The sequence below is a fragment of the Peromyscus maniculatus genome, chromosome 20 (genome assembly GCF_049852395.1).
Source record: "Peromyscus maniculatus bairdii isolate BWxNUB_F1_BW_parent chromosome 20, HU_Pman_BW_mat_3.1, whole genome shotgun sequence".
In the NCBI taxonomy this organism is placed as follows: Eukaryota; Metazoa; Chordata; class Mammalia; order Rodentia; family Cricetidae; genus Peromyscus; species Peromyscus maniculatus.
In genome coordinates this window covers 53,325,687-53,348,006 of record NC_134871.1, presented here as the reverse complement: position 1 = coordinate 53,348,006, position 22,320 = coordinate 53,325,687, and the positions used below count along the sequence as shown (strand labels likewise).

Sequence of the window (22,320 nt, the reverse complement as noted above, 5' to 3'; positions counted from 1 at the left end):
GTGCTTGTGGAGGCCAGAAGAGGCACCAGCGTCCTTGGAACTGGTGTTACAGATGGTTGTGAGCTATTATCATGTGGGTGCTGGGATCCGATCCTGAGTTCTCTGAAAGAGCAGCCAATGCTGCTTAACCTCTGAGCTGTCTCCTCAGCCCAGTGCATGTGCTTTTATTAGTGAAAACAGTACAAAACCATCTTTATCTTGCTACTCACCATGTGTTTGTAGCATGCTTTAGTCATCCTCATTCCCAACATGCTTTCACTTCCATCTCCTCTCCAACATTCCTTCTTTTACTTTCCTATGTCTTATTTTCACATCCAATCTTAGCTGAAAGGCCGAGAAATGATGCCTTTTATTTTTAAATTTAGACTGTGTATAAGAGAAGGCATGTTTGTGGTATCTGCCTGAGTCTAGCTTACATCACTGAACAGGATGACCTCCAGTTCTATCCATTTCCTTGGAAATGACATGCTTTCATCCTTCAGGGCTGAATGAAACCCCATTGCACATTCACAGCCGCCCCCTTCAACTGCTAACGGACGCGTAGGCTGGTTCCAGAGCTCGGCTGTTGTGAATGGCGTCGTGATAAACATGGATGTCTAAGTATCTCTGTGGCATGCAGACATAGGGTCTATCATTGTGTACCCGGGAGTGGAACAGCTGGCTCACATGGAAGTCTTGTTTTTAGTTTTTGTAAGGACCCTGCATATTGATTTCCATAATGGTTGCACTAATTTCCATTCCCATGCAGTATACAGGTTCCTTTCCCTCAAAGGTCAGCCTTTGCTATTGTGTTTGTTTGTTTGCTTTTTAAGTCACTGGAGTGGGATAGAAACACATTGGAGTTTTAAAAGCTTAACCATGTCACTTAACTTTCTAATTGGAGTGGTGTGTGTGTCTGTGTCTCTCTGTGTATATGTGTGTCCATGTCAGTGTGCCAGTACATGCCCATGTATGCACATGCAGAGGCCAGAGCAAAATATCAGTGTTTTCCTCCATAGCTTCCAATGGCCATGCAACAGGATCTCACTAATCAGAAAAATCACTATTTCAGCTTAGAATCATTGTCCAGACAGCTCTTGCGATCCACTTGCCCTGACGCCCCAGTGCTGGCTTTACAGGCGTGTGTATCCATGCCTGTTTGGTTTTTTTTTTTTTTTTAATTATTCTTAATTTTTCTATTTTTTTTCAAACAAGGTCCTTGTGTCTGCAGAACAAGCACTCTTACCCACTGCATCCCCCACAGCCCACATTGTGGATTGGATTTGCATCTCCCTGACGACTAGGGAGGTTGGGCATCTTTTCATGTGTTTATTAGCCGCTTATACTCTTGAGAATAGTTTGTTCAGTTCACTCACCGGCTTATTGATTATTTGTTATTCAATCTTTCATGTTCTTTATATATTCTGGACACTAATTTCGTGTCAGATGACTAGCTGGCAAAGCTTTTCTCCCATCTGATGCATGTTGCTTCGCTCTGGCAATTGTTTCTCGTGCTGAAGAGCTTTGAACTGTGTGCAGTGAGTTCCTGAGCTATTGGTGTCCTTTTCAGAAAGTCCTTGCCTATGCCCAAATCTTTAAGTATTTCTCCTGCATTTTTCTTCAGTGGTTTCAGTGTGTAAAGTCTTACATAAATGTCCTTGATGCCTTATCTATCTATCTATCTATCTATCTATCTATCTATCTATCTATCTATCTATCTATCTATCTATCTATTTTGCACAGAGTGATCCTGGGATCTAGTTTTGGTCTTCAGCCTCTGAGTGTCCAGTGTTTCAGCCCCCGAGTTGGAGAGGCCGACTTTTCTCCAGCGTGAGCTCTTGGCCTTTCTGAGAACCAGGTGGCTGGAGTGTGTAGGTTTCCTTCTGGGTCCTGCAGCCTGTCCTGTTGGTCAGCATGTGTGTTTGTGTCCGTGTCCAGCTTTTGTCACCATGGCTCTGTCGTGTAATTTGGGATCTGTGTGTTTCCGTATAAATCTTAGGGTTGTTCATTTGTTTGTTCTTCCTGTGAAAATGTCATTGGACTTTTGCTGGGAACTGTGTTGACTCTGTAGATCACTTCCAGTGATGCAGCTGTTTTCAGGAGGGTGATTCTTCTGATCCATGTGCCAGGGAGGTCACAGATCTTCTACCGTGATCTTCAACACCCTGGAGTACATTTTGTTTTCTGGAGAAAGTCTTCAAACACCGAAGAAGCTGATCGTCTCACAGTTCTTTCTGACTTCAGGGCATATATTTCCTAAAAACAAGGACCCACCTCTCTCATAATCACAGTGCAGAGCCAATCTCAATTGATTTAACCATTTTAGTTAATCTGTAATTCATATGGACTCACCTGACCCAATAGTATCCTTTATAGAACTTTTGGGCCAGTGAGATGGCCTGCTGGGTAAAGATGCTTGCCAACAAGGCTAACAACCTGAGTTCGGTCCCTGGAACCTGTACGGTAGAAGAGAACGACTTCCTCAAGCAGTCCTCTGACCCCCACACCTACACTGGGGTGCACACACCCCTTCCCCAACAGAGAAATAATTATAATAGAAATCCATTAGGAAAATAACTCTTAACAGTGACAGTTTCTACCTTGACACTAGATGGATATCTCTGCTCTCCTCCCAGCTTCTAGTACACACCACACATAGGAATGTTCGCGAGGATTCTATTTGATTTATATGTAGATATTAGACTGAGCTCAGGTCAGTGTTTGATAATGTCATCAAGACATGTTCGCTTTTCCATGAGCACAGACTGCCTCATTCTTTGCTTTCTGAGGACGTGTATCAGTTCAGGCTCCTGGAAAGGACTCACGGATGTTTAATAGAGTGTCTGTTCCCTTAGCAGCTTCGACGTTACAACATTACTTGACACAGAAGCCTGCTGTGTGGACTGTTCCTGGAGCCTCGATTCTCTAACACGTTGTCACGCTTTCTGTCTGATCATAGCTCCCACTCACCAGCTCGGGGAACGTGCCGTACCTCGAATTCCTGTCCAGGTTTGGTGGAATTGATCTAAATATAAATGTTATAAGGAGGTAAGTGGGCTTTTTTTTGGTCACTCATATTAACATTTGATATGATCGAATGGTTGGAGTCACAACACAGGCCATTAGAGTCAGTTCTAGTCATGCATCGGTATCTGTGTCTCTATCTCTTTCTTTCCTCTCTGAGACTGAGACTTGCTGTATAACCCAGGCTGGTCTTGAACTCATGATCCTCTTGTTTTAGCCTCCCGAGTGCTACAATTGCAGGTGTGGCTCATAGCTGTATCTCCATGGAAAATGCATGAGTAGAGCTTGTCCACATAACATTTAACGGATTAATCCTCAGTCAAAATTGTATTTAGAAAGAACGAGGCTGTAATAGAACATAAGCATAGGAGGGTTAAAGCTAGGCTGAAAACATCCTGTGTCTAATGTATTTTAAATCTGGAAACAACGGGTTTTAATTTTGAAGTGAAACACTAAGATTCCAGGGTTGAAATTAGTTGTTTTTATACATTTTTGTGCCAGTCATTGGAAAGTGATAGTGTTTTGCTGGACAGGGGAAAATAGGATGTTAAAGGTTTTGTTAAGGCACCTCTATGCGTCGTGGTTTTAGCTTAAATGTAGGGCTCTCTGGTTCATTGTTGCCTGTGGGGGCTGGCATATAACCCTCAATGGCTCTGTTGGCAGAAATGCTTTGGGTTCCAGTTTGTGGCTTAGGAAATACTGTTTTAGTAAGAAAATTACTCACTGCTTATCTGACTCTGTGTGAATAAGCCTCATTTTCTATGGAGCTATGCAAACAATTACAATAATTTAATTTAGGGGCTGGAGAGATGGATGACTCAGCAGCTTAAAAGCCCTTCCTGCTTTTCCAGGGGATCTGAATTGAGTTCCCAACACCCATGTCAGGCAGCTCACAACTGACTATGACCCTGGTTTTGAGGATCTAATGCCCTCTTCTGGCCTCCATGGGCGCTGCACTCATGTGCACATACCCACACATAGATACACACTTTTATACATAGAATAAATCTGATCCTGTGCAGTTTGCACCTTTTAAAAGTATTGCCCTTATAGAGTCACACTTGATTCCCTGTCCCCCTCCCCCTCTCCCCCTGCAGCTCAGGCACAAGCATCACTGCAGCAGGAGGAAGAGGTGATGGGGAGCCATGGATGATAAAGAGCTGTGGGTGATGCAGAACTGTGGGTGATGGGGAGCCACGGGTGATGGGCCCTTAGGACTTCTGCATAACATCTTGAATATGCTGAACACCACTGAACTATGTACTTAAAATGGTTCAGTGGTTTTTTTTTCTTTTTGTGGTGGTAAGAAATTGAGTTCTTACATGCTAGGTAAGTGCTTTTCCTATGGAGCTGTACTCTCAACCCACAAGAACAAATTTTATGACTTTTTTCCTTTAAATTACAATTTAAAAATCATTAGAGAAATAGCTCTAGCTGCAATGACAGATATCAGCCCCTCTCTGTGGCTCGAGTGGGTCCCCAGAAATTCACATTTTCTTAACCCCTTGATTGGCATTGCTGGGAGTGGGCCTGTTGGGGTTGGGGTAAGGGCCCCTGGAAAAGGTGGTCCTGATTTCACGGTAGTGGGTTCTTGCTCTCATGGGACTAGATGATTTACCTTCAGGAGTGGCTTCTGTGAAGCCACTTAGGGTCTCTCTTCTACACGCGCCTCCTCTTCCACTTTCTGCCACCAGCTGAAGGAGTGTGAGGCCCTCACTAGAGACCCCGAGTTAGCACCTTCCAGTTCTTTAACCAGCTCCTTGACCATGAACCCCAACATCATCAGTTGCCCAGACTTGGGGACCCTGTCACAGCAGAAACATACCCATTGACAGCCTGTGTGTGGGAGGCCTTGGGCTCTGTGTGGTGTTGAGTAAGTCATAGACTGAGCTGCTTTCCACAGCCACTCAGAAGAATGACCGGTTGTTTACAGACTCTACATCCATGCTCTTGACCCAGCCCCACCCCATTTATGGGATAATACTGTTGGGTGTACCATATCCTGTTTTGAATAGTCTTTGTTTTTTTGTTTTTTTAAAAAAAGCTGGAAAAACCAAAAGTAAGAGATCTTTATGTGTGTGCCTTACTATGAAATCTTAGTCTGATAATTTGAGATGAGAAGGATCCTGAGTTACTTTCTTAATCATAAAAGGCTACATATTTCCACCAAATTTGAAAGATTTCTGATTTATTATGAAGCTGGATTCTCTTGATGGTTGGAGACCATGCATTCTAATTAAGTCTCCTTCTGTGGCTATGGCAGGTTATGTACCATGAACAGCATTTCTATGGAAGACTATTAAACTGCTGGATAAAAAGTCAAACACACACACACACACACACACACACACACACACACACACAAGTATTTTAATGTGTTAGTGGGCTATCAAGAGTAGAACTCCTCTAAGAGGCCAAGATAAAATGGAAAGTGGCGTCCAGAGGAGGATACTTTCTCTACAGTCAGCTTTGGCTCTATGGGCTTCGGCCAAGTTGGTAGTGAATCCCTGTCCGCATCACAGTGAGTTCCTGTGCTCAGTTTTGTTGTCCATAAAGTAAAGAAAGACAAGAAGCAAAGCCAAGGGGGCCGCCACAGGGGAAGAACCAAACAGAAGAGCACTCCCAATAAATAGCGCTGGTGCATGATGGGACTCATGGTGCTGAAGATTAGAGGTCTGGATTGAGCAGGTTGGTGAAACGGTGGAGCAAACACAGCTGGAAAGAACACTAGTGGACGGGAAGGCAGCTCCGACGGATGCAGCCCAGAAAGACACAGAGGTGCAAAACCGAGAGGACGGCCCAAGGGGACAAAGGCCAGGAGGAGGGGGAGGGCACATGACACTTCCAAGAAGACCTGTCCTGCTCTGTTTCGTGTACCTGTAACAGAACACAGTTTGGGCGGTCTCTAAGAGTGGCAATCATATGGGAGAGTTCCGGAGGCCAGGACGTCCAAGATGAAGGCCCCAGCTCCACAGCCTCCTCCATGCATCTTCCTAGAGGAAGGCAAGGGGTGCAAGGACCAGCTACCTAGTCACCGATGACGACGTCTTCAAGGCCCTCCTTTGGTACACAACACCAACATTTGGAGAGGAACATTCAAAGGACACTGAAATAAAAAGAGAGCAGCCGAGAATCTCAAGCCAGAGAAGGATAAAGAAATGCCTAACTGGTTATATCATGGAGAACTGGCAGAATGTCAGCGTCAGTGAGAGGGCCAGCAAGATGGCTTGGCAGGGAGAGGTGCTTGCTGCCAAGCCTGATGATCTGAGTTCAGTCCCTGGGACCCACAGGGTGAAAGGAGGGAACAGATTCCCACAGGTTGTCCTCTGCCCTCCACATGTATACTGTGCAAAACTAATAAGTAAATAAATTGGTAAACGTTTAAAAACCAGAGAAATATAAAAGCAGTGAGAAAAGTACTTGCCAATCCCACAATTCTATGCTGTTTGTAAGAATGAGAGCGAGATTTCCCCTGTGGGACACAGTACTGCCCACTCCCCTTCTTGCCACAGTGTGCTCAGCCGCTGATGCCAGAGCACCGTGCTCGTGACGGCGGCTGCCTGACTGTGCTGGCTGGTTTTATGTCACCTTGACACAAGCTAAAGTCATCTGAGAGGAGGGAACCTCAATTAAGAAAATGCCTCCAGCCGGGCGGTGGTGGCGCACGCCTTTAATCCCAGCACTCGGGAGGCAGAGCCAGGCGGATCTCTGTGAGTTCGAGGCCAGCCTGGGCTACCAAGTGAGTCCCAGGAAAGGCGCAAAGCTACACAGAGAAACCCTGTCTCGAAAAACCAAAAAAAAAAAAAAAAAGAAAAAAAAGAAAAAAAAAAAAAGAAAATGCCTCCATAAGATCAGGCCGCAGGCAAGCCTGTAGGGCATTTACTTAATTAGTGATTGAGGGTGGTTGGTTCCATCTCAGTGCTGTTGATCCTGGGTTCTATAAGAAAGCAGGCTGATCAAGCCAAGGGAAGCAAGCCAGTAAGCAGCACCCCTCCATGGCCTCTGCATCAGCTCCTGCCCCTAGGTTTCTGCCCTGATTGAGTTCCTGTCCTGACTTTCCTTCAATGATGAACAGTAATGTGGGAGTTTAAGCCAATGAAACCCTTTCCTATCCATCGCACTGGCCATGGGGTTTCATCACAATAATAATAACCCTCACTAGGACACCAGCTTGTAGATTTTTAACCTTATGATGCTGTGTGTCAGTGTGACGAGGAAATGTCTTCTACAGGCTCATGAATGGGGCTTTGATTGACAACTGATAGACTTTGGGGAAGTGACTGGAAAATTAGGACTCTGCCTTCAGGGATGCATTAGCTCAGTGTTGGATTTAAATCTGGAGTAGACTGTCAACCCAGGGTTGAACTGGCTTAAGGAACAAATTCATGGTGGGGGACAGTGTGTCCTGGGAGCTGTCACTACCCTGGCCCTTTCCTGAAACTGCTCTATGTTACCAGCTGCCATGGGCTGAGTAACTCATTGCCTGGTGGCCGGAACCTCCTGTCGGCTGAGTCAGGTGTTCTATCACTTCAGGAAGAAAGATGGCTAAGACCACGTGAAAGTTGTGGACATGTCTCCTCTGAGCCTTGGTCTTTTCTGAGCTAGAGGCATGAGGCGCAGCTGTCTTGTGATGCTGGGGTGTGGAGAGTCGCTGCTCCTGGTCAGCTGGGGCTGAGCCTTTCAGGCTCTGCAGCGTGCTCTGATGCCCACTGGGGTGTGGGAAGAAGGGCTTGGGAAGGCTGTGTCATGTGGAGCTTTGATACTTTCCACCCCAGGAATTGAGCATCCATGCTTGGAAGCAGCAGAACCACACCTTTGCCTGCTGTGTTCAGTCCAGTGTGGTTCAGCCAGGCCCTGTAGGACTTGTTCATACCAACTTGCGTCAACTGAGGGGCAGCCTGTGAGAGCTGCTTAACTTCCAATTGCTGGGCTGTAGCATAATAACAGCTCAAGTCCCTGCTGTGGTGCAGGTCAGACTTACTGTGGCCACAGCACTTCCCCCACTGGAAAGACGGTTGTGGAGGACACCTTTATTCCAGGTCACACTCCATGCCATCAGCCATGTTGAGAAAAGACTATTCAGTAATGGCCTACATCTCCCTCTCTCCTGCCCTGGCCACCTTAACTATACAAGAACCAACCACATGTAAAAATTACCACAGGAGTTCCTGGTGTGCCGTGGCAAGCTGTCTAAAGTGGAGGCCGAAGGAAGAGTGCAAGGGGTATTTTTCCTACAGGTGTAATTATAACCCAGATGTTTAAGCCTTTGCTACGTTCAAGATGGGGGATTGCCGTCTCCAGGGTGGAGGAGCTTGTGCTCTCTGTAATATGGATAGCGTCACCATTCATCCTTTAGAAACACCCATGGAGTGATTTACTAAAAGAGAAATTAACTCTCTCTTTCTTCTGGTGTGTTTATGGGGTTGGAGGTATTGGGGGGGGGGGCAGCCAGAACCATGCCCATGCTAGGCAAGCTCTTCCCAGAGCTACCTGCCCAGCCAAAATGAGCCAGTGTGACCACTGTGATTTGCTTCTGGTGGGCACATAGGACCCCTTTACATATGGGCTGCACAAATAGCCCTCTAAGCAGTGGCAGATCCACAGGGCACTGGCACTGTGCTGAGTGGATGAAGTGTAACAGTCTTCCATGTATAACACCATGCAGATCTCGGTGAAGTTTAAAAAGCTTTCTGAGCTCTACCTTTGAAGACTCACCACAGAGTTCTGAAGAAGTTTCTGGAGTATAATCATTAGATGGAAGCTGAATTCCCCACCAGAGAACAGGCCTTGCAGTGTGGCATTGCTTCCCTAGGCTGGCTACCAGGATTCAAATGGATAAAGCAGACAGCAGTAGCCGAGCACGGATTCAAAGAGAACATGTACGCTGGTTCCAGGCAGGCAGCCCTGCCACAGAAGAACTGAAGAACAAAGACTGTGAGCCGAGAGAAGCAGGGCTTGCAGGGGAGGTAGGCTGTTTGCCTCAAAGAGACAAGTGATCAGATCCATCAGGAGAGGGGCCGGTGTGGAAGAAAGGAAGCCCTGATTACGGCTGTGTCTTGAACTTGAAAGCCTCCAAGGCCAGTTCAGTCTGGGCAGGTGTGGTGGAGCCAGCACTGGGGAGTGAGGAAGGAGGATATGAGTTGAAGCTAGGGGAATGGGAAACATGTTAGAAAATCAAGATTTGGGGCCAAGATGCTGACTCACCAATATAGAAGAGGAAAAAAAAAATGATCAGGGTCGGAGGTCTGAGATTTTTAGGAACAAAACAAAGAACATCGTGAAACTGAGTAAACAGAAGGAGGATTGGCTGTGCAAATGGTCATAGCATTTCTGTGCGTTCAATAAAAGGTTTGGAGTCAAAATCCCAGGCAGGAGACAGAGTGGCCTGAGTTGGAGTCCTCCGACAAGAGGCTAGGTGCATTAACTCTACACCCCGAAGTGTGACGTCTGCACATGGCAAGGGCAGCTGACAGACGACAGAAGCAAATGTTCAACTTCCAGACAGGGAAAAAGAAAATGATTTAAAAAAAAAATACCCAATCTAAAAGGGAAGAAAGGAGAGAAAAATCTAGAACAAGTGGTAAAAGGAACGAACATGAGGCAGATCCTCAGCCCCAACCCCGCGTACGTGTGCGCTCTGCATTCTGTACAGGGGCTGGATATTCAGTTAAAGGATAGAGACCGCAGACTAGGAAACCCAGCTCTGGGCTTTTGAAAACGAAGATGCCTTCGGTAAAAGGATAAAAACGCTTGAGGGGAGAAGATGGAAAGACTCTCCCTACAGAGAGTCGGAGTGACTGCTGGTTAAAGGAAATGTATGTTATTACACTTAAACATTTAATTTAATGTAAGTGTAAACATTTTACTTAAAAGACAAAGATTGACAAGTTGGAGCTAGAGAAAAATGTAGGCCTAGGCACACAGAATGGTGAAAAGGGAGAGGATTTATCAATTCTTATTCTGTAACTCCTAAGTGTGTGCTGTGAACCGTGTTTTCCATTGACTGGACATGCCACCCAAACAGCGTTAAGCGTATGTTAACACAGAGTCGGGTTGCTGACCCGTCCTGTCTGTAACTTGGGCACAGAACTGAACTGCACTCAGCACTAGCTTCTTAAAGTGAAGTGAGCTGCTCCAAGAGCTTCACGCCCCTTAGCTAAAAGTCCAGATTGCTTCTTAAGGCTCACAACACCCCCTCTGTCTCTAAACTCCCCATGTGGATCTCTAATCCTTTGATCCAGCTCCAGCCACTTAATGCTGACTCTTGTGTGCTGAGCACCTGCCCCTGGGGCTACCTGCTATTGCCTGTCCCCTTTGTGTGGCCTGCAGAGCTGTGCTGTCCTTTAGCTCAAGGGTCACGTGACACCCAAGCAGAGGCCTCTTATTACCCTCACCCCAAAGATGACCCATTGCCCCACCTTCAACCTCCCTCATTCACTATTATCTCTCCCTGGCGCCCATCAGCACACCACTTCCTTGTTTCTTTCCGTCTGTTGCTGACTCTAGTTGGGGTGGTGTCCTGCTCACCGCTCCAGCCTAGCCTGGCTGTGTGGGAGGTGATGGAGAAGCGGCCTGGAGGAGAGGAGCCCACACTCTGCCTCTTCCGTTCCCTGCTCCGCACCCGACCCCACCCATCAGTCTTAAAGCTCCGAGGCTTGGTAGCCACACAGATCCCGCAGACCTCAGGAGAGCTGGGGGAAGAGCAGGTGGAGCCAGTCAGGTGACACAGGCTCACAATGGCCCGGAAGTCCTTTGCCAAGAGGCTCCCCGTGTCAGATAGGACCTGGAATCCACCATAGTCAGGATGGAGTACAACAGTACTTAGCCCACCGAGTCTCTACATCGGATGACCCCTGGTCCAGAACAGTGCTGTGGGCTTGGATGGAGTGAGGCTTGGTGTCCATCAAGTCCCCACACTCCCTGAAGACAAGGAAATACTGTATTTCCTTTTACTGATAAGGAAAGTGGGGTCCAGGGAAGCTCACGTTCCTGAAACTCGTAGCACTTTAGAAGAGGTGATTCAGAAAGACTTGGACACAGCGCTGTACAGGTCCAGTGCCAACATCTGCCGGAGGGGAAATATTAACGAAAATTGTTTTTCGTTTACTTTCAAGGGGCAATGGGAACGAGCTAGATCACAACCGGACACTCAAAGAACTTGAAACCCAACTCGCCGACAAGGTAATAGAGATTTTAAAAGATGCTTTCCTCCCCACCCTGTGAGCCCAGGCAGGTGGCCCTTGTGAGGGCTCCTACTCCTGTGAGCTCTGTGAAGGAAGGCATGAGCTCTGGCCCCCGGCCTGCCCCTCGGCGGCTCTCGCAGATGACATCGTCTTTTGTGTTAACTTGGGACACGTGTCAGCAGCTGCCTGTCCTGTTTCTGTGTCAGACTTGAGCGAGTTTCTCGTCAGAACGAGGAGGCAACTGCTCCCGAGCAGTAAATGCCAGTCCTGGGCAGCATGGGGAAAGTAACCAGTCCAGTGCCAACCAAGCAAGAGGCGTTGCCGTGAGGAGTCACTTAGCCCTGGGAGCGACTGTGTGTGTTTCGACGAGATTTTGTGGTTCTGCCACTTGGTTAGGTCTCACCGTGCCTGGGTGGGGGTGGGGATGCCATCCCAGCCTTGGAACTGAGACGTCTTTTTAAAATGCATCAGAGCCTGTCAGTTCTCCATGAACAGTTTGAGAATCGTGGCTTAAATTACTCGATTCAATATGTTGGTTTGAAATTGGACGCATTTTCTTTCTTTTTTGAACTCTTCTGAGACTTCCATACATTTCAAACTCAAAAATAACTCAGAGGGCCACAAAATGTTTGCTTCCAGTTCCCCGGCTTGTCCCATCTACACCGGAAGAATCATGCAACTGATCATTTCAGAGCATTGCGGGTCCCCACACCTGAGTCACATGGTTGGTATGAGTTGGAGCTCTGGTCCTGACTGTGGTGTAGCCCATGGATTATTCTGTAGAAACACTCTGTGCTAGGGGAAATTGTTTTGGCCGTGTCTTTTATTTGTCTCTGCATAAGATATATTCATCACAGAACACTCCTGGGAAAGCCGGCCGTTTGGGATGGTCCTCCCCATCCCGGCAGCCTAAGTATCATCATGGATGGATAGGGGGTATTACAGAGTTCACAGGGAGTGGACATGGGTGGGTATTGTCAATATCAAGAGCTAAGCCCTTCCCATCCTGTGCTCACATCTGAAAGGGGGCATCCCTGCTCTCCAACCTTTGATTTAAGGCCCCTTTTTCAGCCTAGCTTCCTCCCCGTGGAAGCTGCCCGTGAGTGAGTCTAAGCCACGGTCGGTTCATGTGAGGATGGGGCCATGAAAGGCTGGGCGGCACACTCCATTGCAGGAGGCACTGGGTCTGCTGGGCCAGCTTTTTTCACCAGTATAAGCCGAAGCCCCAGTTCTATCTACAACCCTGACTACGCCAACCAAAACTGGCCTCAGACCCCACCATTGCCTGATGCCCCTCTTAGGGGGCCGCCATCTTCCAGCCGGGTGGCCTCAGGCAAAGTCCTTGGTACTGAGTTTATTCATGTGTCAGGTCAGACAACGGTGCCCACCAGGAAGGGTGTGTGTGTGATTAAAAACATCCAAGAGGAAGCCAGGCAGCTTGGAGTCGGGACTAGCTGCTAGCTACAGCTTCTTTCTGAGGGCAGGTAGAGCCCCAGAAAAACCACATAAAAACATCTCTTCCACTGTGTACCCCACACAGGGCCACCCCACTGAGCAGACCCACGCTGCCCACCCCTCGGTCCTTTTGGGGTTCCCTGGATCCTGGTCGTGGTTACATGATGATGCTAGAGGCTAAGAAGGTGGCCGAGGGGTTAGCGAAGTTAGACGTTTTCTGTGCCTCCCTTCCAGGGCTGGGAGAGAGTTAGTTTGGAACGAAAGAAAGCACATTCATTGTTGGTTTTAACTACAGGTACACATGGCTTATTAGAGCCAAGAACACATGCACATGCCTCTGAATTTGGAGGTTAGATTTACTCATGTGCATATGAATTAGCCTTCTGAAAGTAGCACACGATAGCTGGGCAGACTAGCTGGACCCCAGGACTGGCGTTCCCTCATTTTTCCATGGTGAAGGTGGTCTGACAGCTGGTTTATCAGCCTCTGCCTTCTGACTCAGACTTTCCAAGGTGTGTTCGTGGTCACCCTCATTATCCCGTGAACCCCTGGGCATTGGAGCCTTCCCTTCACCTGTCAGCCAGAGCAGAGACTGGGCTGGATGATTCCCAGGACCTGTCTCAATTCAGTGACTTTGCTGTGTGGCTTTGGGTGGAGAGGTGCCCCTTCCACAGGACCCACCTTCATTAGTCAAGGGCATTCTCAGGGCAGCCTCAGAAGATCCTACCTAGTCTTGGCTCAAGTTCAGTCAACACGAAGGTCCAGTCAACTCACCCTGAGTCCTGTCTGAACCTCACACACTATCTTAGCCCTGCCTTCATTGTGGTCACAAAGAAACCCTTTGGGTGTGTGTTCCTGGGCCTCTACTGGATCTCTCTGGCGTTCAGTTTCCCTGTACTTGAAAACTAGGCACAGTAGGTCCTAGAGAGTTAAAAGCACCCTGGTTGTTTTCTGGGGAGGTGGGCCTTGCCCAGGGTTTCCATTGCTCTGGTGTCCTGTATCCATGGTAAGATTCACCATGGCACTGTACCTACAAGAGGAGTAATGTCAGTGGAGACCCTGCCTAAGGTAGCTAGCTGCTGAACTGATGCGTGTTCCCTGTCTCTGATGAAGAGAGAGGCTGGTTCTCCATGCCAAACCCTTAACCTGACACTAGGTGGCACTTTCTTGGCCACACAGATAAGTATTGTTCTTCCAGGTGAAGGCCAGGAGCTCTGCTTTAGCCGGGGGGGGGGGGGGGGGGGGGGAAGAGCATGGAAGAGAGAGGAGGGACAAAGGGAGGGGAGGAGAGGGAACTGAGTCAAGACTGGCCAGCCTCCCCTCTCTGGCCTCTTGAGCTTCCCCTCTTCAGGTGTGACACCAGATACTTCAGAGCCATTTCCCCCCGTTCTTCCAAGGAGTTGCCCTAAAGCAAGGTGTGCAGGTGAGTTTTAAACTGCATCTTGCCGCAACCTAGAATCACGTGGGAAGAGAGTCTTAAGAATTACCTAGACTAGCTTGGCCTGCGGACATGTCTGTCAGGGGTGGTCTTGAGTGTTCATTGAGGTGGAAAGACCCACCCAGAATGTAGGCTGTTCCATGGGTTGGGTCCCCAACTGGGTAAGAGTGAAGAAAGGAAGCCGAGCATGAGCAGCAAGCAAGGATGTGTCTAGTCTCTGCTCTTGACTGTGGATGTGATATGACCAGCTTCTTGAGTTCCTGCCTTGACTTCCCTGACTGTGATCTGGGATGGTGAGCTAACAGACTCTTCTTCTTTTTCCTTTGTTTTTTTCTTTTTCCTTCCTTCCTTCCTTCCTTCCTTCCTTCCTTCCTTCCTTCCTTCCTTCCTTCCTTCCTTCCTTCCTTCCTTCCTTCCTTCTTTTCTTTTTTTTGAGACAGGGTTTCTTTGTGTAGCTTTGCACTTTTCACTCTGTGGCTGGCCTTGAACTCACAGATATCTGCCTGCCTCTGCCTCCCAAGTGCTGGGATTAAAGGCGTGCAACACCACCACCACCTGGCTGAGACTCTTCTCAAGTGGCTTTTGGTCAGGGCATTTTATCACAGCAACAGAAAAGACATTAGGACATACAGGGAAACTTCTTCCCATCCCTCACAGCTGTGGCCTGAGAAGGAACAGGTCCCTGCCAGCAGCCTGAACCAGCTCTGTGTGCCCTCTCATGTGGTGGCCGGGTTCTCTCCTGTGAATCAGGTAGCTACCCAGGAAAACCTCAGCCAAAGAGTAAAGGGCAGGCTTGCTGGGAAGGAGGAGAAAGGGGATGGATTGGGGTCTGACTGTTGGTTTTCTTCTGGACACTAATCAGTGTGTGACTTTTGCCCGCTCTAGTCACATTGGCAGTGTGCTGAGTGCTCACTAGGATTCTTCTAGGAGCTTCATTGTATTGAACCTGTTGCCAGAGATTCTCACAGGGCAGGACCACTCTCATCCCATACTAATATGGGGGAAACTGAGGAAGGGGTGAGTAGCCTGGCCGTGGGTACAAAGCTGTGGGTAGAGAAGCCCCAGCTCCAGCCTCCTTGTTATCACCCTGAGCTACTCTGCTTTCTGGATCTCTCAGGAAAGGTGCTGTGGCTGATTTTTACATTCAACAAACACACACTTAGTCATGCCCATAGTTAGGGTCACTCTCCATCTGAGAGTAGCCCTCAGTTGCTTCTACTAGAGTCGTAAACAAGGCTGTTCTGACCACAAGGTCACTGTCTGTCTGTGGAGCAGCCACTTTCCCTGGCACCCGGCCTGTTCGATCTCCCTCCCACCCTTGTAGCCTATGCCCAGCCCTTGTCTACCTTGCGGGTCCCAGCTCCATCTTAGGGTGCTGGATAAGTCCAAGACCTCAGACTTAGCCAGTTCACAAAGTTTCTGAAGTCAGGACTCCAGCCGGATAAAAAGGGATCAAAGTGAAATGTCAGTGCCTGGTCCGGCCAGTGCATCAGTCTTTGCCCTGCTTTGCGTTTGTGGACTCCCACATAAGGTGCAGTAGGAACCGAAGAGGCTGAGAAAGGAGGAACACCTCACCCTCTGTTGGGTGGGGAGCACTGAGAGCCACGTAAAAGGATGGTTGAGAAGTCCCAAGTGGTTCCACCTTGCACAAGAGTGCGGGCACACAGTGAGCACGGCCAGGAGCCCCGGCCCTTCTCAACCTGCCACACACAGTGCTGAACCAGAGACTGGAATTCAAGCATATGTCATTCAGTTAAGGAGGCATAAAAGGAGAAACCACCAAAGACCCAGGCTGTTGAGTTTCTCCAAGTTAAAGAAACTCTCAGAAGAAGAGAGGGCTCCAGGGCATGGGCACTTGTGGTGCCGGAACATCTGGTCGACCCAGTCAGCTGTGACTAGCATGTCTGTTGGACACTGAGTGATCCCACACAGCATTGATGGGATTACCCTGGTGCCTGAGAGTTGTAGCATGCAGCCTGCATCATTTCAGAAGTAATTGGTGAATCATTCAAGTGAACTGCCTGCTTGCTTTGTGCTGCCTCAGTGGAGAAGACACAAGCGTGAGGGGTAGGCTGTCTTTCCTAGACAGGTGAGCTTTATTTTAAAGAAGCATTTACAAAGTTATATTTAGGATTGGCGAGATAGCTCAGCTTGTGAGGCAGTTACCTTGCAAGCTTGAGGACCTGAGTTCAGCCCCCAGTAGCCAAGTAAGATTGGATTGATTGGAATATATGCTTGTAATTCCAGTGCCAGGTAGGTGAAGGTTCATCTTTACAGCTTACTGGTCAACCAGCCTAGCCTGTTTATGAGCTTCAGGTACCAGTGAGAGATCTGTCTCAAAAAACCATGACTGGCTTCTGAGGAAGGATGCCTGAGATTGACTCTTGGCCTCCATGTGTACATCCACATGCCTGCATGCATACCAGATCCTCATACACACACACACACACACACACACACACACACACACACACCATTGTCAAGCTGAAACTGAGGTCATTTGCTAAACCCACAGGCTTCTGGCCCCTGCTTAACCGGGCCCCTCCTCCAGCTCCTGCTTCCTTGGCCCCTCTGGAGCTCTCAGTATTAATCGCCTGCTACGGCAGGTATTTGAACACATCTCCTCTTTCATCTGAAGAAAATATTAGCATATCGCAGAGCTGTTGGGACAGATTGTATCTGAGGCACTTCTTCCTCCCCGCAGAAAAGCCCATCAATCATAACCGAATATAGTGATTAATAATGTCACAGCTTCCTCCACGTGCCTCCGTGCAGCTAAATGCAGAGCGGTGCTTCCATGCTCATCTCACACCACAAAACAACCACTTGCCATTCTATTGGAAAACCATACTGAAAGTACTGCTAGCCCAGGAGCTATTTTTGGTTGATCTATTATTAATTTACTGAAGCTTCGTGAGGAAACCGTATCAAGGACTCAATTGGAATTTATAGTTATCTCAGGCTAAGTTTATCTTTTTGACTTTTAAGCTACGTATCCTACATATGGCAAACCAGTAGCACAAACAAAGGGGGATGGATAGTCGAGTGTTGGCACAGAGTAGGGAGCCGGGCAGCCTGAGTGGGCATCTGAACCCCCATGTTGAGTGGCCCTGAGCAAGCTGGTCTCTTCCCGAGACTGTTGCTCACCCAGGAAACTAGGAAATGGTGTCATTGGGTTGTGCTTCTGTGTGAGAATAGATAAAAGAGCTCACCATGCGCCAGGCTCATAGAGATGGCTAAAAAGTTAGGAAACATTTGCATGTAGAAGGAACACCAAGAGTAGGTGAGAGGTGAAGTGATGGCATGTGGCTTAAAGCCACGGGAGAGGGGGAGCAGGCCCTGCACTGATGGAACCCACATTTACCTCTGTGACGGTACCAGCCTCACAGGTGTCCGGAGAAGCGTCACTTCTGGCCCGTCTTGCTCAGCCATCCATTCCTGGCCATCTGGTCCCTTCTCTTAGTCTTTGACACTGTGTGCTATGTGAGAGCCAGTTTCTGTTGGAGCGACAAACGAGCTCTCTTCAGGCTGCAGGGGAGGATGCCCATGGGTTTTGTTGCCCACAGAGAACACATGGTAATCCTAAATCTACCCTGAGCACACTGAGCTGAAAGCCTTTGTCTCCTCCCTTTAACCCTCCTAGACAATTTTCTTCCTGGAAACTTGTTCCAGGTAACGTCCCCAAATCCCACACTAGGCTGTCCTGCCTTCCTCCTGTCTGCTCACTGACTCTGGGACTAAGAAGCACAGTGTCTTAGTCTCTGTTCTATTGCTGTGAAGAGACACCACGGCCACAGCAATGCTTATAAACGGGAGCACTGAATTGGGGCTCGCTTACAGTATCAGAGGCTCAGTCCATTATCATCATGTAGGGAGCATGGTGCTGGAGAGTGGCTGAGAGCTTACATCCTGATCCACGAGCTGAAAGAGGCAGTGAGAATCTGAGCCTGACAAGAGCTATGGAAACCTCAAGCTCCACCCCCACCCCCCACACTGCCTCCAACAAGGCTACACCTCCTAATCCTTATAATCTTATCAAAGAGTTCCTCCACTCCTTGATGACTAAGAACTCAAATATGTGAGTTATGGGGACCATTCTTATTCAAACCACTACAATAATCAGATGAGCTCTGTATGGCCCATTTTTTTTTCTCTTAAACGTTTTATTTTTATTTGACGTGTTTGTTTTGCCTTCATATATATCTGTGTGCCACATGCATGTCTGGTACCCATGGAGGCCAGATGATCCTTTGTAACTGAAGTTTCTTTCCTTCTTTCTTTTCTTTTTTCTTTTCTTTTTTTTTTTTTTTTTTTTTTTTTTGAGACAGGGTTTCTCCATCTAACAGCTCTGGCTATCCTTGAACTCACTTGGTAGCCCAGGCTGGCCTTGGACTCACAGAGATCCCCTGCCTCTGCCTCCCAGTGCTAGTATAAGAAGTACGCAGTTGTAAGCTGTCCTGTGAGTGAGTGCTGGGAATCACCCTGGTCCTCTGGAGGAAGAGCAACAGTGCTCGTGCCCACCGAGCCAGCCCTCCATCCCTCCATCCCTCCATTCCTCCATCCCTTCAGGAGCATTTCTGAGATGCTATCTGAGACCGTGCCTTCAACACTCAACCTTCTGACAAGTGTTCGTTTGCTTCTTTATGAGTGGACGACGTATGTCTCATGGCTGTGGCACCTTCTCTGTGTCACTCAGCTGCCTTGGACAGCTCCTGGGCTCCTGGCCCCTGACACACACTCAGCAGATGCCGACTAGATGCTGCGGTTATAGAGGACAGCTCACATCACTTGGTCAGGGACCGTTGATGCTGAAGGCAGATGGGGTTCAAGTTCAGACATGGCTAGCTTTTCAGGCAAGGTGAGAATGGCTTGGGAGACTGTTTTGGGCACAGAGGAGACAGGGTTGGGTGTAGAGAGAAGACACGCCTGTGGCTGCTCTGAGGTCGCTGTGATCTCAAGGCAAATGAGTCAGGTCTCTTTCAAAAGCGAGGCCAGGGAAAAAGAAGTCGCTGAAGGCCAGATGTCAACTCTAATGCGTGGGACAGGAAGGGGCCGCGTTGAAGGTCTCTGGTGTGAGGGCATGGCCCTCGGGAGAGAGGTGTGAAGGTGTGGCTGTGCGCAGTATTATGGGGGAACCTTGCAGGGGACCAAATGGAATTGGGATGCCCATGAGAAGGCCTTTGAAGCTATGGACCATGTTTTCTTATTGGGCTGTATCTGCTGAGTGTGTGCTGGTGTATGGGGACCAGGTAGTGACAGGCGATGCAAGACTAAGACTTGATCCTTGTTCCCCCGACACGGAAAATCGATGCAGGAACACAGCCCTGGTAGAGGATGGTGGTCTGTTTTGGGTTTTGGGTTTTTTTTTTTTTTTTTTGACCTTATAATGTAACTACATCATTTCCCCCTTCTCTCTCCTCCCTCCAAGCCCTTCCATATGCTTCTTGCTCTCTTTCAAATTCATGGCCTCTTTTTTCATTAATTGTTGTTACATACATGCATATAAAATACATACACGCATATAAAACACACACACACACACACACACACACACACACACACACACGCACACGCACACGCACACGCACACACGCACATATCTCCAAATGTGTAAGTACACCTTGCTAAGTCTGTGTATTATTTGTTCATGTATTTCCAGGGCTGGCCATGTGGAATGACTGGATGACCACTTGGTGTACTCTTCCCTGGAGAAGGCCATTGCTCCTCTTTCAGCATTCCTTAGCCGCCTGTAGTTCTTCGCGGAGGGTTGAGGCCCTGGGAGCTTTCCCCGCTCCACGTTAGCATGTTTATTGGTGTTGTCCTTGTTCAGTTCATGTTTCTACCGTTATGTGGGTGAAACTTCATGGGTGTAGCTTCTGACATTCCAGGGAGAGACCATCTCCTAGCAACCTCTGCAGGCCTCTGCTCTGACAGTCCCGCCCCCTTTCGGTAATGTTCCCCGGAGTCTTGGGTGCAGGTGCTGTTTTGTGGAGCTGTGCTCCGCAGCGCTGCACTTTGATTGGTTGTGGTTTTCTGTGGTGATCGCTGTCTCTTGCAGAGAGAAATTTCCCTGATGAGGGGTGCTATTTTATTTCTCACTGGTCACCACGGCACCTTGAATGAGAAAATTTAATTTTGAATAAGTCAATGTCAGTTGCTATGTGGAAGCCAGATGAAGGACATGGATATTGGGCCTTGTGGGTTCGTCAGAGGAGGAAGGGCTATGACCATTGGATGCCTTAGAGCACAGTGGATGGCAGGCTGAGCCTGGCCTGAAGAAGAGCAAGACTCCAGGGGCCTGTGTTTACCACACACTCCTCAGCCTGAGCAGTCAGAAGGGAGGAAGGCAGAGTGGGGTGTGAAGACATTACCTGGAACAGTTTTCCAGGACTAAAGTGTCCAGGGGCTGAAGGGAGAAGACGAGGCTTTCATGGCTCAGTGTGCCCTGAGTGAACCTAGGCTCTCGCCCAAGCTGTGCCACACGCTTTTCTCCGTCTCATCCGTCCAGCTCCCCATGCTGGATGTGGGGCTCCATCTTGCCTCTCCTTCCCTTCACTCTCCACATCCAGTTGTCACTAGGTCCATGGACTTGGTCCCCTGAGTCTGCCACATCTTCCTTCTTCTGGGTTCATGGAGACACTGACAAAGTGCAGCTTAGGAGCTGCTGCAGAGAGCCTGGCATCACTGCAGAGAGCCAGACATCACTGCAGAGACCCGAGCATCACTGCAGAGACTCGGGCATCACTGCAGAGAGCCAGGCATCACTGCAGAGACCCGGGCATCACTGCAGAGACCCGGGCATCACTGCAGAGACCCGGGCATCACTGCAGAGACCCGGGCATCACTGCAGAGACCCGGGCATTGCCAGGGCATCATTCTTGTTCTCTGTGTGTTGCCCAGGAACTGGCAGGCAGAAGAACTGTCTGGGACATGGCAAGGGAGACGATAGGGCTTGTCCTTGTCTGTTTTGGACAGGATTCTGGGCTTCTCATATTCAGGAGGCTCAGGTCTTGGCAGTACCCAGTGCTGGGCCCATCAGAAAACTTTTCCCGAGCAGCTCCCTTGGGTGTGCTTGCCTACTTCTGAGCAAGGCCTTCTCCAATGACATGCAGCCAAGAGTGGGTGCCAGGTAGGGGTGGCAGCCCAGTCTTCCCTGCTGTGAGGCTGTGTCCTGAATGAGCTGGGGTCTCTGCCTGAGTAGAGATACTGCCCTGAATGTAGGCTGCGTGAGAAAGAGAGCCAGGCATGGTGGTGCATGCCTTTAATGCCAAGGCTCGGGAGGCAGAGGCAGGGGGAATTGCTCTAAGTGCAAGGTCAGCTCTATGTTGTAACCTCCAAGCCTGCCGAAGGTTACATAATGAGACTATATTTTAGCAACAGTAACAATAACAACAACAACAACAACAAAAAACCTTTTAAAAGAAGAGAAGGAAGAAAGAGAAAGAAAAGAGAGACAGGGAAGAGGAGACCTGGCACCCTTGGGTCCTTGGGTAGACATGCATGGGCTTCTTGTCATGGGTCTTCTAAGTTTTGTGTTGGGTGAGCATCTTAACAAACAACAAAAATGAACTGTAGGCTTTGTGTGTGTCCACAGAGTACACAGCAGCAAGCCTCCCTCTTTACTTCCCCGTGGGGACGTCAGAACCAGGTTTTTGTTCCATCACAGGAACTGCATCTTCTGGGTCTCTTGCATTTGAGTTTCTCTTTTTGTCTGCCCTCTTTTCTCCATTTCCGTGGATCCCATTCAGATGTCTTTTTATGTAAGCTTGTTCAGTTTGGGTAGAGTCAGGGTATGCATATGCTCAATAAATAAATGCAACGTCTTGTGCCCACGGGTGTGTGGGGGTGGGGTGGGGTGGGGATGAGCGCTCCAGTGAAGAGAGCCCAGGGGCTCTCAGGCAGACAGGCAGGGAGGCAAGGGCTTTGTTAGAGGTGAGCGATGCCTGGCCGCCACTCCCCCACACGTCCCCGAGTTGAGAGTCTGTGTTTATGAGGCTCTGAATGCAGTCTAATTTTTTCCTATCTGGTTTGGCTCATCTCTACCAGCTGGTAAATAGGAAATGTTCACGGTAGGAAGCCAATACTCCTCAGAGTGTAAACAGATGGAATCGATATAAAGTGACAAGTCAGACTGCGTTGCTGAGAACGTGGAGCCAAAACTCAGAACATAACCGTCAAGCGCCTACTCCGTTCCAGTTCATTTAGCCCCGAGTAGTGCTTCATATCTGCACAGCTGTGTTG

At 48.7% G+C, this 22,320-nt stretch overlaps 1 protein-coding gene across 3 annotated transcripts in view; it reads left to right on the top strand.

Annotated features, from left to right (window-relative positions):
- The window catches only part of Efcab6 (EF-hand calcium binding domain 6), a 203,392-nt gene that overhangs the window by 40,297 nt on the left and 140,775 nt on the right, over positions 1-22,320 (top strand). For all 3 annotated transcript variants that reach the window (XM_042264721.2, XM_042264722.2, XM_042264720.2), the window contains 2 exons: positions 2,939-3,027; positions 11,118-11,184. In XM_042264721.2, the coding sequence (XP_042120655.1) occupies positions 2,939-3,027; positions 11,118-11,184 (156 nt within the window). The remainder of the gene's footprint in view (positions 1-2,938; positions 3,028-11,117; positions 11,185-22,320) is intronic.